The following is an 18,107-nucleotide window of genomic DNA, read 5'->3' as shown; positions in this document are numbered from 1 at the left end:
CTCCAGGGATGCACATCGGTCCATTTCATTGGTCCATCGTCTTAGGTCCGGTCCTTCTGATGCCCCCCACGTGGTGGCTATGAGTCTCTTAACCTGTCCCATTGCTACTGCAAGGAACTTTTTCTCATATCGCATATAGTCCCCTTCACCACAGATCCCCAGTAGTGCCACCTTGGGAACCAGTATGGCCAGAAAGCCTAGAGCCCCGCTGATTTCACCAGTACATTTACGCCAGAAATCTTGTATGACCTCACATTCCCCTATCATGTGGAAGAGGGTTCATTCACCCCCCCCCAATTTCTTTATCGAGGCCCGGGAGTGGTAGGCCTGGTGCAAAATCTTGTATTCTATAAGCCTGAGTTTCGTGTCTATGCCGATTTCTCGTGGAAACATCAGTGCCTCCACACATTCTTCTGATTCCAAAGGGCCCACCGCCCTCTCCATCCTCTCCCGCAGGTGGGACAGTTCCTGGCGACCGAATGCAGTAATCACTTGGTACAATGTTGATGTGGGTTTCACCAGGCTCCTGGCCTGGAGGACATTCACCTTGAGGGGGGGAACACTTGGGAATGTCTGCAAGCCTCAGGAATTGAGCACAAAGGGAGTTTGTCAGTTGTAAGTGTTGATATAGATCTCCAGGGGGCATACCAGACCCCTCCCATATCGCCCCAAATAATAGCAGATGCCCATCCTGTATAACATCAGCCAAGGTCCGTATCCCTCGGTCCCACCAGCTGGGAAATGGCCCATTGTCAGAACTTCCGGGATGTACCTGTTATTCCATAGAGGTTGGCCCAGCGTCGGTGGCCCACCCCAACCAATGTGTTGGAGCGTTTCTACCCACATGGTGCGGATTTGGCATATCATCCCCGGCATGTCAGGCGCTGCACTGTCCGTAGAGGGCCCGGAGGGATGATTGCTTGCCCATACATCTGATTTCGTTCCCAATATGTGGCAGTTCAGTGTCCCCGTGAAGCCAGTTATTCAAGACACCCAGATGTGCTGCCCAGTAATAGGCCCCACGAGAGGGTAAGCCCATCCCCCTCTCCCAGACTGACTGTTGAAGGGTTGTAAGGGCAATGTGGGGATTATTCCCTCCCCATAGGAGTTTCCGGAGGGTAGTTTCTATGGGTATAAAGGTTGTGCAGCAGACGTGGGTTGGAGCATTTTGCAGGACATACAGGAATCTCAGGAGAGAGAGTATTTTGAAGAGGGTTTCCCTCCCCATCAATCGTATCGGGAGGGATTGCCAGTGGGTGACATCTGCTTCAAATCTGCTCATCACTGGTTGGATGTTAAGCTGGAACAATTCATCGGGGTTGGGTCCCACCTGGATGCCCAGGTAGACAAAACTCTGGATGTAGACTGAGTAGGGAAAGTGTTGCCTAGCCCCGCCCTGGAGGGGGAAAAATATTGTCTTCTGTTTATTAACTTTAAGCCTGCAGAACTCCTGATATTCGGTGAGGATTCCTGTCACCGCGTGGCACGAGACCCTAGGGTTGCTCATATAGATTAGCAGGTCGTCAGCATAGAGTGAGACCCAATCCTCCCAGGGCCTCGCAAACCCAGACCATCCAAGGGACGTTCGGAAGCCTAATTACAAGAGTCTCTATGGCCAATGTAAATAGGAGGGGGGAGAAGGGGCACCCCTGTCTGGTTCCCCTGCCCAGCGAGAAAGGTCTGGAGGAGATCCCATTCACCTCTACCACCGCTTCAGGGGAATTATATAGTATTTATATAATTTATAGTATTTTGACCATGCGGTCCATAATATCCCATAGGACCATCCACCCCACTGAGTCGAAGGCTTTTTCAAAGTCCACTGCTAGTAGAGCAATTGGATCCGTAATCGTGGCGGGTTGGCTGATTGCGAAGTGAACCCTGCGCAGATTCATCCTAGTGGATCTGGCTGCCATAAACCTGCATTGGTCTGGTGTACTAAGGAGTGGATGACCCCAGCATTCTGTTAGCCAGGGCCCTAATCTTGCCCTCCCATTAATGAGTGAGAGTGGCCTGTATGAGGCACAGAGGTCCATGGGCTTTCCCTGGTTTGGGAATCACTACAATAGTATCCTGTCTAAGGTCTTGTGGGCGTTTCCCTTCTGCCCGAGAGCGCAGCAACATACGATGCATGTGCCCTACTACTGAGTCCCCCATTCGCCTACAGCACTCCACCGGGAAGCCATTCAGTCCTGGGTTTTTCCGGATTGGAGTTGGGACAGGGCCGCCGCCACCTCCTCCTCCTCCTCCGTGACCTCGGCCTCCAACTTCTACGTCTGGGCCCCTGAGAGCTCAATGAAGTCCGAGTAATGTGGGATCCCATTGTCTTGTGTGACCTCTCTGGGAGCGTAAAGACATTAGTATAAAGCGGCGAATGTGAGAATGCTTCAAGAAGCAAGTCTCCCTTGGCCCCTCGAATGGCACGGACATGTCCCCTATTCCTGTCCCTTCTTTCCAGCCAGGCAAGGGTTTTGCCGGCTTTGTCCCCAGTAGTTCTGACTGCGCACGGTCCAGTGTGCAGTCCTGGCATTGTCTAGAGCCAGGTTCTTAAAGTCTTCCTGGGTCGTGATCCTCACATCTTTATATTCTGCCATCCCTGAGGCAAGAAACTCCTCCTCAGCTTTTTCTGCAGCCTCCTCTTTTTCTGCAATCACACTAACTTATTGCCAACGGTGTGCCGCCACAAGAGAAAGGGTCTCCCCTCGGAGCACTGCCTTGTACCCTTCCCATAGTGTTATGGCACTAGCCACTGAGCCTTTGTTTCGGAAAAAGTATTCAGTTGTTTTCTGGGCCCTCATTCACCTCTGGGATCCCTAGATAGTATGCATCGAGCCTCCAGGTGGGAGAGTGGTCCGAAATGCCTGTGGCTAGGTACATAGAGGATTTCAGCATGTGTGACATGTCTTGTGGGATGAAGAAGTAATCTATTCGGGACAGAGATTTGTGGGCGTTGGAGAAGAAAGAGTATCTGGAGTCTGTGGGTGTAGAGTGCGCCATGCATCCACCCACCCAAGTGCCATTGCAAAGGAGTTAAGCTTGGTTTGGGCATTGGGGTTCCTGTTACCTACGTGTGTTCTATCCATGAGCATGTCCATCACCTCATTGAAATCTCCCCCCAACACCCAGTTGTTGGCCTGTTTCCCCATCAAGGTCGTTAAGGAGTTTGAGGGTGAGTGAAGGGAGGCATACACTGCCACAATCCCCCAGGAGGCCCTCCTGATGTTATCACCACAAAGTGTCCCCTCTGGTCAGTATAGAGCCCTCTCAACTGAAATGGGACCCGTTTATGTATGAGGATCATAGTGCCCCGTGACCCACTGGAAACCCCAGCATGAAAGCCCGTTGCATAGTTGGATCTCTTAAAGAACTTACAGTCTGTGCCCATAAGGTGTGTCTCATTAAGCAGAGCGATATCAGGTGAGTGCCTATTCAGGTATTGGAGCACTAGCCAACTTTTCACCCCGGAGTCGATCCCGTTAACGTTCCATGTGAGTAGGGTTAACTGGCTTTCATGCGCCATTGGTGTGAATGGGGTTGTTGCACCATTATCCCTGCAGGCCTGAATTTTAAAACAGAATTCCTGACTCTGGGGTCAATTTGTAGAGCCCCCAACCTTTTGCTTCTTTCCTATATTTGGGTGTGGATCACTGACCTATTTGTGGTGCCAGAGGGACATCCACTAAAATCCCACTGCCAGTGCAATCCTTTTAGCTTTACTTAAGTTGTATGGTAATAGGTGATCCTAATCTCAGGGGTACCTCTCAGAAACACCCTATGGTAAACATGGGGAGCTTATCATGCTAGACTAGTTTTAGGGAGTAGGTTGGTGGCAGCTGTACTTAACTGTGGCTTTGCCAGGGGTGCAATCCATTTTACTGCATTGGTAGCCTAGTGTACCTTTTTAGTGGGCATTGTGGCACTAGGCCACACTTGGCCATTTTATAATTTAAGGCTCTCTTTGTTCAAAGCCATTTTATAATTTAAGACTCTCTTTGTTCAAAGCAACCAGGGGATAGGCTAAAAATTGCCATTATGAATATGTGCGCTCGTTGTGAGTCCATACGGCAGCCTCTATATTGGTTATAACTGGTTTATACCAGTCTACGTACCCGGGCACACCCTCTCTATTCTTGTGGGGGTATGGTATAGGCTGAGTGGAAATCCAAGTGACCAAGCAGCATGGTTGCTCATCTGAGCCTTTACCCCTAGACCTCTTAAGCTATTGGTGGGCTGGCCTTTGACCACTCCCTTTTTGTTGGACTCAAGGCTCTGCCTGGTCCCCGCAGCTCTCTCTTACTGTTTTGTTCTGCTACTTTGAAGAATCCGGTGTAGTCTGCCTTTACTGAATTCCGCTGTTGCCTCCACTCGTGCACTGTGTTGAGTCTTAAATGCTGGAACATTTTTTTCTGGGTTCTGGGCCATTTACTGCTGCTGCATGCCATTTACTTCCAGCATCTTCCACTCCGCTGTGAGTCCTGCTGCTGTCTGAAAGGGTGTTGTCACCTCTATATCCTGCAGGATATGCTGCTTGAAAGGTCCTAGAGTGCCTCCAACTGTTATCCCCATTGTGATGAATCCAGTGGAGTTCCCGGCAGTAACCTTCTCCCATGTGGGCAGGGGAAGGCAACCGCTACCTGATCCTGGCCCTGGGGGCGGTTTCATGAGGAAGGATCACATGGGAGGAGACAGCTAACGGGAGATGTCATGACTTCACTGGACGACACGCACTATCTTCCCCTTTCCCATGAGGTAGACCCTCTTATACCCAAGACCATCATGGCATACTGTCAGATATGTGGTCCTACTGGTGGGAGAAGTGAACCACCTTCTTATTTTTATGGCAAAATGCATAACCATGACACTAACCCACACTGCTATAACACAACACCTTTTTCTTATACGGTTCCTTATTACAAAAACAGTAACCAGAACTATTCTGAACCCATGTGTTTAACATATAGGAACTTCAACTCTCAGAATTCTCCAAGTACTGGGACGAGGAAAATACAGAAGTTGGAACCATGTACCAAGAACATGAATCAGCGGTCTAATTCTTTTTCTAATACACCTGTCCGGGGGACATTTAAACTGAATAAGTGCACTGTTCAGAAAGGAGGGGAAGGAGAAGACAGTGGCTCCTTTTTAAGGGCACACAAACAGTACGTACCAGCGTGGTGGAGCAGAGGAGGCCGCCACAGAGGACAGACGATGTAGCAGACACTACCGTGCCGTGGAGCTGCTGGGAGCCACAGAGAAGGCGCTTGGCAAATCGAGACGCTGGCGTTCTCCATTTTCGGATCCTGAAGGGAAGCAGACGTACAATTGCGGAACTACGATGGAGGCCGGAAGAACGTCTAAAGCCTCCAGATTGGAAAGGGAATGACAGCAGCATGCCGCAGAAGCGCGAAGACCAGAGATGCTGGAAGAAGCCAGTGAGCCTACCCAAAGCTAGTGGGGACACCAGGGCATTCTGGCAACAACATTTCAATTTTGAAAATACGGAAAAATAGGCTTATTTGAAAACTAGAAAGCAGGAAGACCACCTCCAATGAACTGTGAATATCTGAAATGTAAATGTGGGACCAAACGTAAAGAAACATTACCACGAGTATATATATGTCAACACAAGGGCAATACCTGCAATATTGATGACTGAAAAGCACATGAGAAGTCTGGGCAGACCAAAGACACAAGGTAAATGAAATATATATATATTAAGCCAGCCTCTCTAATCTTGGGATGCCTTTTTTTAAAACTGACATTATTGGGATTAAAGGTCAATCTATCCAAATCGACAGCACTGAGCATTAACCTGCCTCGATCTCTAACTACAGACTTGGAAAAGAATATCTGATACCCTGGGAGAAAAAGCAACTACCATACCTAGGGATCCAGCTGCCATGCGCACCCAGCAGACTATACAAAGCCAACTTCCCGGCGCTTCTCAAAGAATTCAAGAGCGACCTCATACGATGGCAGAAACAAGAGATCTCCTGGTTCGGGAGAATCACAGCCCTGAAAATGAACCTTATTCCTAGACTTCTTTACCAGTGCTCAGCCTTACCCACCACTATCCCGAAACAAGCTATCCAGAAGTTGCAAAATAACATTATGAGGTATATTTGGGAAGGTAAACAGCCACGAATCCCAAGGAAACTCATGTTCCGAGGACGGGCGATGGGAGGATTGGGAGCGCCTGATGTTGCCAGATACATCCTGGCTGCACAGCTCTCGTATGCGTTCGTCTGGCTGTCCTCCACCCCAAAACCCCGCTGGCTGGAGCTGGAAGAGGCTTGGAGCCCAGCCCCGATAACCTCTCTACCACACATGAAACGCCCCAGCGAATGTGAGGGCAGGGGGGCGCTGTCAGCAACCGAAAACAAGGTGGCGAGCTGGAGGAAGGCAGCGCGGCTGTGGAAAGTCCGCATTGCAACAAGCCCACTCACCCCGGTCTGGAGGAACCCGGAATTCACACCGGGCTACAACTCCAAGAACTTCATGAGGTGGAGAGAAGGAGGACTGGAGAGGGTGCAAGACTTCTATGAGGAGGGAAACCCTCTGGATTTCGAGGCCTGCAAGATGAAATTTAACGTTCCGGAAAACGAGAGGTTCAGATACACCCAGCTTTGTCACTGGCTCTCGAGCAGGGACATGAAGCACCTCGGAAGCAGCGACCTCACAGCCCTGGAACTCACCCTCACAGCATCCCCCCCCAAAGGGCAGAATATCAACCCTCTACAAGATCCTCGACAGAACGGACCCGACCCGGAAGGAGCCGTACATGCTCAAATGGGAGAAAGACATTGGGAGGCCCATTGAACCGGAGGAGTGGGACCACATCTGGACGAGAGCACATACAAGCTCGAAATGTGTATCCAACAAGGAGGGGGCATTCAAGGTATGTTACAGGTGGTACCGGACCCCAGAAACGCTCAATAAATGCAATCCGTCAAACACATCGACGTGCTGGAGAGGATGCCCAGACAAAGGCACACTATACCACCTGTTCTGGACATGCCCCAAGGCCACCCAATTTTGGAAATCCGTGTTAGACCAAATCAACAAGATCACAGGCCTGACAATCCCATGGGACCCGGGGATTGTCCTACTAGGATCAAGCAGCGAGGGCCAATTTCCTCTATCAGGGCACAGAGCTGAATCTATGCGCCCACCTGCTGACGGCTGCAAAGATTTCTGTGGCTAGGCATAATTGCAGCGGAAAAAATAACTGCCCTCCGGTTTGGGAATAGAGACAAATGACGTGGGCCCCTTTCCTGGACTATACTCAGAAATACCCAGGCCCGGCCCGACAACCACCCGCTCTACGATGGATGGATAAAGTTGACTGAAAAAGAAGGGTAGAGGGGCACAACAGAGGTGTTGACCGGGGGAGTTTCTCCCCTGCTCGAGAGCCCAGAGACAAAACAATGAAAGTCCAGGCCTCTGTGGAACCCTTCTTCCGCCCCCTCCACGAGTCCGAAGCATGAACAACCCCCCTGCTCACCTTCACCCAACTGAGAGATACTGTCTTCACACCTCCCCCTTCCTGGCCTTCCCCACGAACATTTCTCTGACCTGTTGTTGTTGTTTATATTCTTTCTGTTTATTACACGTATTCTAAGCACTGTAACGCTGCTCACAGCGCTCTCAACTCATACGCCACAAGTTATATGTTATGTGTATAAAATCAATAAAAATATATTTCGAGAAAAAAATCTGCCATTATTGAATAAAATTATTTTTTTCTACAAACTTTGATGGGCAGTTTTTTGGAGTTCCTGAAGCTTTTTATTTGCGGCAATTGGAGCCACTGTTTGGTGTAATTCCAGGTTGATGGGAGTGCCGCGCCATACAATAAAGGCTTCACCGCCTCAATTTGGGAACACACATATGGGATACATTACTCACCGTAATCGTATTTCTGATGCTTGTATCTGCTTAGATTCACATGCTGTGCATAGGCCGACATCTAGTGGAAGCTGCGGAGTATTACAGTTTGTTTTTCGAAACTCGAAAATGGGCGTCGACACAGGCGTGCCAGTAATACTATCCCTAGTGTGACGTCCACTGTACCCAAGATCCCTCACGCGTCTAGGATCCTCAGATTGTATTTTTTCTGACATGAGGTAGCATGAGGAGTAGCGTGAGTACAGATAATCCAAGCAGATAGACAGAAAGGTAAGACTACAAGCAATCATGCGCCTTCTCTCAGAGGGGAGGAAGGGTGGGTCGCATGTGAATCTAAGCAGATACAAGCATCAGAAATACGATTACGGTGAGTAATGTATCCCTTCTGAGGCTTGTGGAATCTGCTTAGATCACATGCTGTGCATAGATTAGCGAGCAGTACCAGAAGAAGGAGGTGGGATGTGAGAAAGGTCATGAGCAAACAGGTGTCTTAGAACCGCTTGTCCCACTTGTGTATCTGTCTTGGAATGAGTGTCAATGCAGTAATGCTGAGTAAAAGTGTGAATAGAGCTCCAAGTAGCTGCTTTGCAAATGGTGTCGAGGGGAACATTTGCAATGAAAGCCAGAGTGGCCCCAATGCCTCTAGTAGAATGGGCCCATGGCGTAAAAGGCAGAGTTTTTTCAGAAAGAGAGTAACACAGCTGTATACAGTTGATAATCCACTTCGAGATCGCGCCTTTAGAGACGCGATCCCCTTCTCTGCCTGTAGCTACGGAGACAAACAGTTGATCTGTTTTCCTTAGCGGTCTGGTTTTATTTACATAGTAGAGGACCGCACTACGCACATCAAGGGTGTGTAGTTTCACCTCAGCTGAGCTTTGCGGGTTCTGGAAGAAAGCCGGAAGCTCGATGGACTGGTTTACATGGAACTTAGATATAAATTTAGGTGAGAACCTAGGGTGTGTGCGTAAAACAAGTTTGTCTTTGTGGATAGTAAAGAAAGGATCCTGCACTGACAGAGCCTGAATTTCACTGACCCTTCTTATAGAGGTAATGGCTACTAAGAAGGCCGTTTTATAAGTCAGGTGTTTGAGACTACTTTTATGCATGGGTTCGAAAGGGGGGCCCATGAGCTTAGCTAGCACCACATTGAGGTCCCATCCTGGCGGTGGGTTCGAAATAGGAGGGTGAAGTCTCTTTACTCCTTCCATGAAGACTTTAACTACTGGTACTTTCCACCACGATACTTTGTTATGGGATGTGGTGTAAGCCGAGAGGGCTGCCATGTGTACTTTCAGAGAGTTAAAAACCAAACCTGCGTCCAGCAGGTGGAGCATGTATGTAACAACGTTGGAAGGAGTGCAATCAACTGGGTTGATTTGTTTATTCTGGCACCAAATAACGAATCTCTTCCACTTGTTAAAGTAACAGTGCCTTGTGTTTGGTTTCCTGGATTCTTTTAGGATGTCCATACACCGCTGTGGTAAATTGAGATGGCCAAACTCTATGACCTCAGGAGCCATGCTGCCAGGTTCATTGAGTTGGGTTCCTGGTGCACTGTTTGACCTTGTTGCTGGGACAGTAGGTTGTACCAGGCTGGGAGTTTGATGGGCTCGCACACCGCCATCCTGCGTAGGTGTGGAAACCATGGTTGTCTCGCCCACATGGGAGCAACTAGGATGAGCGTCATCGATTCCTTGTTCATCTTGTACACCACCTTCCTGATGAGAGGAGTTGGTGGAAAAGCGTACGCAAACATCCCTGACCAGTTCATCCACAGGGCGTTCCCTTGGGAGTCTGGCTGGGGGAACCTGGATGCAAATCCTGGGCATTGTTTGTTTTCGCTTGTGGCGAATAGGTCTATAGTGGGGAAACCCCACTGAGAGAAGAGATCTTCTACGATATCTCTGTGAAGGACCCATTCGTGTTCTTCTGGGAGGGAGTCTCTGCTTAGGGCATCCGCTAGGGAATTGAGCTCCCCTGGAACATGTTGTGATGACAGGAAGATGTTCCGTCTGAGTGCCCATATCCAGATTTTCTGGGCAAGCTTGGACAGATTTGGCGAACGAGTCCCTCCTTGTTTGTTCAGATAGAACATGGATGTCGTGCTGTCCGTCCGGATCTGCACCGACAAGTTTAGCAGATGGGGCTCGAACGCCCGAAGCGCTCGGAATACTGCCAGAAGCTCTAGCAGATTGATGTGGTTCTTGGCTACTGAGTGAGACCAGAGACCCTGAGCTGTGTGGTGGTGATGGTGAGCTCCCCACCCAGTCAGGCATGCATCTGTAGTCACCACTGCCTGTACTTCTGGATCGTAAAAGGGTTTTCCCCTTGCGAGATTCTCTCTTGTCCACCAGTGTAAGCTCTGTACGAGTGTTGGCGAAACGACCACTAGATCGTCCCACTGACCACTTGCCTGAGACCACTGTTTCGCCAACCATTCCTGCATGGGACGCATGCGCAGACGCGCGTGGGGGACCAGGTAAATGCATGACGCCATCATGCCCAGTAACCGCATTGCTTTGCGTACCGTTATTTGTTGACCTGACTGATAATGTGGAATTTGCAGTAGTATATTCCGAATTCTCTCTTCCGAAGGGAAGGTCAACCCTTTCTGAGTATCTAGGATTGCTCCTAGGAACTGTTTTGAGGTGCTTGGCACCAGACTTGACTTCTTCTCGTTGATAGAGAAGCCTAATTCGTGGAGGAGGTCGATAGTCCTCTGAATGTTTGACCTGCAAATTCCTGGGGTTTCCCCCGTCATGAGCCAGTCGTCCAGATAAGGGTACACTGGGATTGCCTCCCTGCGTAGGTGTGCAGCTGCCACCGCCAGTACCTTGGTGAATACCCTTGGTGCTGAAGCTATCCCGAAGGGCAGTACCTTGAATTGGTAGTGGCGACTGTCCACCTTGAAGCGCAAGTATTTTCTGTGCGCTGGGAGCATGGAAATATGAAAATAAGCATCTTTCATATCCAAGGTTGCCATGTAATCCCCCTTTTTTAGGAGGGGGATTACCTCTTGTAGCGTGGTCATACGGAATTTTTGGGGCTTGACATACTTGTTGGCAGGCCGTAAGTCCAATACTGGGCGCATTGTCAAATCTTTCTTTGGCACAAGGAAGTAAGTTGAATAGATACCCTTGTTTACCTGGTGTCCTGGGACAAGTTCTATCGCGTCCTTTTCTAGCAGAATGGCGATCTCGTCGAGAAGGATCTTCTGATGTTCTAAGGAGTGTATTCTTTGTCGTGGAGGGTGGTTCCGGGGACGCTGTAGTAATTCTATACAATATCCTGTGGACACTGTTGACAGCACCCATCTGTCTGAGGTGATCCCTTCCCAAGCCTGGGTGAAGTTGGAAATGCGTCCCCCTACTGGGGTTGCGTGAGAAGGGACCCTGAACTGAGCGTCACTGCTTTGGTGGAGGCGTGCCACCTCCCTTGTTGGGGCTGCCTCTGCCTCTTCCACGACCTCTCTTGTTACCCCTGCCGTAACTTTGGGTAGACTGCTGGTTGTTGTTCCATTGTGTACCCTGTCCTTGGGCATAGTTGCCTCTGTGAATTTTGGCCGCGTGGGCGACGAAAATTACTGTTCCCCCTCTGATTAGGGGGTTTGTTGGTAAGCTAGCCAAGGGATTTGAGAGCCTCGTATTCATCCTTGGCATTCTTAAGTGCGTCTTCGACCGCTTTCCCAAACAATAGATCGGGTTCCACCGGCTTGTCTATTAATGAAGCCTGGGTTTCTGTTTTGAACCCCGACTGCCGTAACCACGCATGTCTCTTGATAACAGTACCTTCTGCTATCAATCTTCCTGCGTTGTCCGCGGCGTCGAAAGTTGCTTTTAATATGCAACCAGACACGGCTCTCCCTTCTGCCGAGATCCGAGCCAACTGGCCCTTTAACGGTTCTGGAGCAGAGGCTATGAGCGCCGCAACCTCTTCCCATTGATGGCAGTTGTAACTTGCCAACAGGGTGGTGGAGTTTGCAATCCTTGCTTGGTAGGCGGACGTTGAGGCTACCTTCCTGCCAAACCCGTACAGTTTTTTGCTCTCCTTGTCGGGAGGAGCTTCTGACGACGATAAGGGTGTCCCAGCCCTCTTCCGAGTGTTGGTAACCACTAGGGAGTCTGGTTTAAGATGTCCTCTTATATAAAGAGGGTCAGACTGGGCTGCCCAAAAAAGTTTTTCGACTCTGGGGTTGACGGCTCTGGTGAGGTTAGGATTCACCAGGGATGGATCTATTCTACGTTGGATGGATTTAAGGATAGGGATGGTCTGAGCGACCGGCCTCCTCTCTCCCACCAACTCTTCTGCGAAGTCCCTTTCCTCCTGTACACCGTGGGTCTCGATGTGAAAATGTTCTGCTGCGCGAGCAAGAACTTCATTAAGGAGGGGCTGGTTATCAACTGGCGAGTCGGTAACTGGGGCTTCGCTCTCTACCGGGGAATCTACTCTGTAAATTTCCTGCTCATCTTCTACCTCCTCCAGGTCCTCATCATCCGCATAGTATTCAGTCCCGGTTTGTTCCTCCATAATTTCAAACTCGTGGTCCCCCTCAGGGAAAGGTTGTCCTTGGTATCTGGGGTGTGGAGTAGAGTATGGAGTAGAGTAAGGCTGCACCTCGAAGGGTTCATGTCTTTCGAACCGGGCCTTTTTACTTAGGGGGATAGGATCAGAGGAGCCTGAGGGTGTGGCCCCTTGAGGGTCATACGAAAGGAAATGTTCTGGGTTTTTGTCATAAAAATCAGCTAAGGAAGACATCCTTGACATGACCCTGTCTATGTCTTCACTGGACCATTCTTTGGAACAGGGAATGACTTTAATATGCAACTTAGAGGACTTATCAAGGGTACCCTTGCTGGATGTTGATGTCCCAGTAGATTTGTGTTTGTCTGTCTGCTTAGGGTGGAAGGATGGTCTTACAGGAGTGGAAGATTGTGCTTTCCGCTGTTTCCCCCCCTCCCCGTGCGTGGAAAAATGTTTTCCCTGCCCCTTGGAGGCCCCAGAGACTTTCGACGCCTGGCGTCGAGGGTCTGGAGAGGTATCTGTGTGTTTCGAGCGTGGGGCCTCGCTGGTGTTAACTGCGGCCTCGGTCTCCTGGAGCGCGGCCTGGGGGTGGAAGTCGTCTTCGTCTTCCGACGATCGAACTTCCGTTAATCTAGGGAGCGAGGCACTCTTGGCAAGAGTGGATGATTGCCTTGCGTCATGAGGCGATCTCGATCGAGAGCGCCCAGAGGACACCGAGTCGGACCGTTCTATCTGTGCCTCTTTCCGAGAAGTCGGCGTCGTCGAGGTTCGGTTGGACTTAGTGTGCTTAGTGTGTGTAGGGTGTGTAGGGTGTGTAGCGCTTGCGTCGCCGGGGGTCTTCCCCATAGCCGCCCTGCCGGACAACCTTCCGAGGTCGGGGACCTGCGCTCGGCAGTCTTTCGACGCCGTAATGCCCTCGCCGTCCGAAAGTACGGCGTCGCTGCCATCGCTGAAGGCGCCCTCCGCTGCCATGGCCGCCTGCCTGGCGTGGTGGGCCCAACGCTTTGTTGAACGGTCCTTAAGTGTCTTAGGCTTAAACCTACTACACGCTCTGCAGTTCGCTTCGGGGTGGTCCCTCGGCAAGCAGAGATTGCACGTGGCGTGCCTGTCGACCCAAGGGTATTTGCGGTTGCACTTGGGGCAGAATTGGAAAGGGGTACCCTCCATACACACCTTGAGGCAGCGGGCTGGTAAGTGTAGGAAATATATAAGGTGTACCTATATACCAAGAGTGAAGAGTATGTACCACCCCCCACTCTCCCTACTTGCAGGGCCGAGGCCAGCGGCCTACTAGGCCCGGGCCGAGGCCAGCGGCCTTCCGAGGCCCAGATCCGTCGTGCAGCAGCCGGCGGTCGATGTCTTCTCCAGCCGTCGTCGAGGGTCGACGTTGGGGTGGGGAAGGATGTTAATAAATAATTTTAAACTTCAATAATTAGCAAAAGTATGGCTAAGGCCAGGGGACTCCGCAAGATGCTTCCGACCAGTATGGCGGAAAAAAACAATCTGAGGATCCTAGATGCGTGAGGGATCTTGGGTACAGTGGACGTCACACTAGGGATAGTATTACTGGCACGCCTGTGTCGACGCCCATTTTCGAGTTTCGAAAAACAAACTGTAATACTCCGCAGCTTCCACTAGATGTCGGCCTATGCACAGCATGTGATCTAAGCAGATTCCACAAGCCTCAGAAATATATATATACTTGGTTGCCTAAACAGGATCTTGTGAACCAAACAAGAAACTGTTTACACAAGTGGCTATTGCTTTTACAATTGAGAATCCAGGGGAAGGGATCCACTTTCTGGAACCAAAGGCTCCAGCCTTGGAGAACATTTTTGTTGAAATTACACTTATTATAGTTGTGAACCTTCTTTGGCCAGCTAAAGATATTTTCCCTTACACATTGTCATTTGTATATAGTGTGAGGCTCAGGATAGGGTGCTTTGGACACAGGGACATTATTCAGTTGTTGACATCCTGACTCGGACAGATCTTAGTTTTGATTTATATGCAGGGGAAACTCCTCTTTAGCATATGTATAAAGAGGCCTTTTCCCAACCCTTTTCTTTTAATAAATACCTTCTTGTAAAAACATGACAACCTCTCATTTTTGACCCCTCACACGTCCCTGGGATAATTTTCTGCTGGACTTCCATACTTCGTTGTCCACAGCACCACATGGATTCCTCTTCACGGGTTCCCACGGGTTCCCTGAGTGTTCCACGTCGTATTTCTCAATCCAGCCTTGATGTTTTTTAATGTGGGAAGGACATTTGTTGTTCTTCTTAGTAGCTCAGTGTTCAATGCCCTGTACACCGGATCCTGTAACCGCACATATGAAAGAAGCCTGTAATTACCCTGGTTATTTTGCCGTGCTCAAGCCGCTTTCGATAAAACTGCCAATGTGAGTACTTACCTCTGGGTGCTGGGATGGGCAATTATTAGAGATACTCACCCTCTGGGGTCCCTCTGGTCTGGGGCAGAGATTATTTATAGGCAAGTCTCAACCCCATTCATCATTGACTTACACTGGGTGTCTTCCTGCTCTGCTGAATCTTCATCTGGGATTTATGTTTTTTTCTTAATCAAACTCTAGATCTCTTGGTTGGGGTCTCCCATGGTCCCCATGGGGTTATTTGCACCTGAGGGGAAGAACAGTCTTACCTCTATACAAGTGTAAGTCCTATTACAGATCGACTTCTATGGAACTTGTTCGGGAACTCTCCAAAAGTGACTCTGTGGGTACATACCTGCCCCTGGACATTTTGCCTGTACCCGCAAGTGGTCCAGGGAGCTATAGACCAAGAACTAGATTTTTAGTACTTGCCTTGAATTTTAAATGTATTTTTAATAGTGCTCTTCTCTTAAGTAGGTGTGAATAACTGCTTACATTGTACCACATTTTTGGGAATGATTTAACATTTTTTTCTGGGAGTACATTCATTGGTAAGTGTTGCCAAAATATATCCTGATTTTTTCAATGTGGAGAGGCTTTAGGATTTTTAGGCTATTTTGATTGGCTGGTAAAATGTCAGCCTTCCTTTTGCTTCCTATCCCTTTGTTTATATGTGTTGGGTGCTGACGATCAGGTCTAGGACATACCACGGGTGGGTTGTGTCTTTGGGACAATGCACCACTGTGTGCCGGCCTTAGGGGGTTTGTGCTGCTTTGTTAGGTTGTCTAGTTCCCTTGCCCCTCCCTCCACACCCGCAACTCATATCATTTTGGGGTTAGTGGGCCCACATAGAAGCACTGGAGTTGGGACAGTCCTAAGACATTACTGTTTATATAATGTACCGGATATTTGTAATACTGTGTGTTATATGACTCAGTACTAATTTGAACAGATGGACCTATATGTGTAACATAATAAATGTATATATTTTTCGGTACATCAGTGTGCTGTATTTTTTATAGATAAGGGAATGGAGTCATTGTACTTACGTGTCAGCCTACTACCCCTACCTGAGAGTTAAGCCGTGTCTCTCTTTCCACGTTTACCTATCTTCAAGAGAGGTTTGGCTTCCCTTGTCAGGTGTGGTAGCCTTCTATTAGGATTTGTGGCAGCAGATCCCCAGAAGAGGGCTGTACAAAAACTGCCTTAACATTAAATCTCTTAGGAAGGTCAATCCTTGTTAATGTGCTTTTTGACATTGGGTGACCACATTCCACCTAAAACATTCCTTTACATAACAAAGCTTCCCATGCATGTCTGGTGTAACAATAATTTTAAGTCACCTAAAATGTACCGGATGAGCTGTCTATTTGAAAAAAAGGAATTGAGGTTGTTGGAAACACAAAGAACATTTATGAAGGAAATATAATTACTTCTGTTTAAGTTATTGACTATTTAGCAAATGTACCATATATGGGTTGTCATAACGAGTACGGTGGTGCTTCCACTTGATCCAGCAGCGATTACGAGTGGTGCTTAGACAGTGTTGATCCCCATTTTTGCTTATTTACAGTGAGTGTACGCCTAATGAGATGCATGGCCTGCTATGTTCGTTGCAGGAAACCATTTATTTGACTTTATCGGTCTCATTATGAGCTCGATGTTGTGGTACATTTTTGGCTATAATTCCACTACCATGTCAGTCTTACTGCGCTGCTGAATTTCGAAATCAGAGGTCAAGAGGAGGATTTATCTCAAGCATGTAGTTTCCGGTGAATCCTCCATTTTACCTCCAAAAATTAGCAGATCGTTCACCGCAGAATTACTGTTGGCACAGAAATCCCTAAGGGTCCTACAGACTCCAAAAATGCAAACCAACACAGCCTTACGACCACCTGTAAAAACGCAATAAATATTCTGAACTGAGTGGTGGTAACGGTAAATGAGTTTGGTGGTAATTGTGGCCTTTCCACCACACTTTTCATGAGGCCCAATATTTTTACAAGATTTCCCAAATCCTCATTTTGTTTGACTTAGATGGTTTGATGTCACAAGTTGATAACAAGTAAAGGCAAACAATAGAAACAATAGAGCATGCTTACATTTAATGTGTAGGTTCCAGGAAGCAGCAGAAGGTAATATTCTCCATATTGATTAGTCATGTAAGGGCAAATGTGAGTTCTTCCCAGCACCTCTACTTTTGCATTTGGCACAGGTGTTCCTGCCACATCTAGTACCTGACCCTTTACACCTGTAAAACAGCAGAGAAACTCTCACTTAAGGTGATGGGTTGCAATAAATAGCCAAACCATCCAAAAACAACACAGACTAATAAGTACCTGTTGGTAACATTGCTGGAACACTGTGACACGTGACCCAAATAGAAACAAAACACACCCTATTTAAGAAGCATTGTTAAACATGTCTTCACTTATGCTAAACATGGTCAAAAGATGTATCAAAAGAGTAACATAACTGTGTTACATTGAGTAGGTAGAGGGGTGATTTTCTTGCAAGCAGCCATTTTGTTTGTTTCATTGAACAATCCCCCTAACCTGTTCCTGATCCGCCTAAAAACCCAGTGAGCAGGAGGGAGCGCCGTACTCATGAGGTAATCATGGGTACTCTAACACCTAAATGCCTACATGGGTTACTATGAAAGAGGAACACAATCTGAGATTGACTGGCGGACAGTCTCTCTGTGACTATGTGAATTGCTCAGTCTCACACACACACACACACACACACACACACACACACATGCACACACCCCCCCCTTCCATATCTTTACAATGGAAACGGCATAGATTGGAATAAAACACTCATGTCGAGTAAGGGGTCTACAAACTGGGGCTCTTTCGATGTTTTTGACTGAAGCCCATGAACGCACACCATTGACTATGCACACTAGGGAAGATAGGTTTTGGACTCCTGCCCCAACGGGACCCACCGGTTACAGGCCGCAATAGAGCAAACATTCATTATAAAAATTAATACTGATTACAGACCCAAGTGATCATTATAAAAATTAATAGTAATTACAGACCCAAGTGAACTTGTTTCATGTACTCCAGCAGGGCAGGCTTGTTTTGAGTCCAGAATGCCGGAAGTTCCGATGGAGGCGGATATTTGCAGCATGATATTTCAATGGTGATCTCAAAACACTGTCCCCACACGTAATTGTAGTCCTGCATGCCACCTAGAAGATTGGATGGCAGGTAAAGTATCATGTTGAATTTCAGCAAGTGCGTATACCGGGCAGAAAAATACAATATAGGAA

The 18,107-nt window shown here is 48.4% G+C and overlaps 1 protein-coding gene across 5 annotated transcripts in view; it reads right to left on the bottom strand.

The window, feature by feature from the left end:
- The window catches only part of CPM (carboxypeptidase M), a 330,252-nt gene that overhangs the window by 19,441 nt on the left and 292,704 nt on the right, over window positions 1-18,107 (bottom strand). For 4 of the 5 annotated variants that reach the window (XM_069629710.1, XM_069629709.1, XM_069629711.1 and 1 more), the window contains 2 exons: window positions 17,874-18,026; window positions 16,930-17,078 (listed from right to left, as the gene is read on the bottom strand). In XM_069629710.1, coding sequence (XP_069485811.1) covers window positions 16,930-17,078; window positions 17,874-18,026 — 302 coding nt within the window. Of the gene's footprint in view, window positions 1-16,929; window positions 17,079-17,865; window positions 18,027-18,107 lie in introns of those variants that run through there. The other variant, XM_069629712.1, reaches the window with a different exon arrangement.

Source organism: Ambystoma mexicanum, chromosome 12 (genome assembly GCF_040938575.1).
Source record: "Ambystoma mexicanum isolate Mex_15411 chromosome 12, UKY_AmexF1_1, whole genome shotgun sequence".
Taxonomy (NCBI): Eukaryota; Metazoa; Chordata; class Amphibia; order Caudata; family Ambystomatidae; genus Ambystoma; species Ambystoma mexicanum.
The sequence above is the reverse complement of the archived record's forward strand: the minus strand, read 5'-3'. Positions and strand labels throughout refer to the sequence as shown.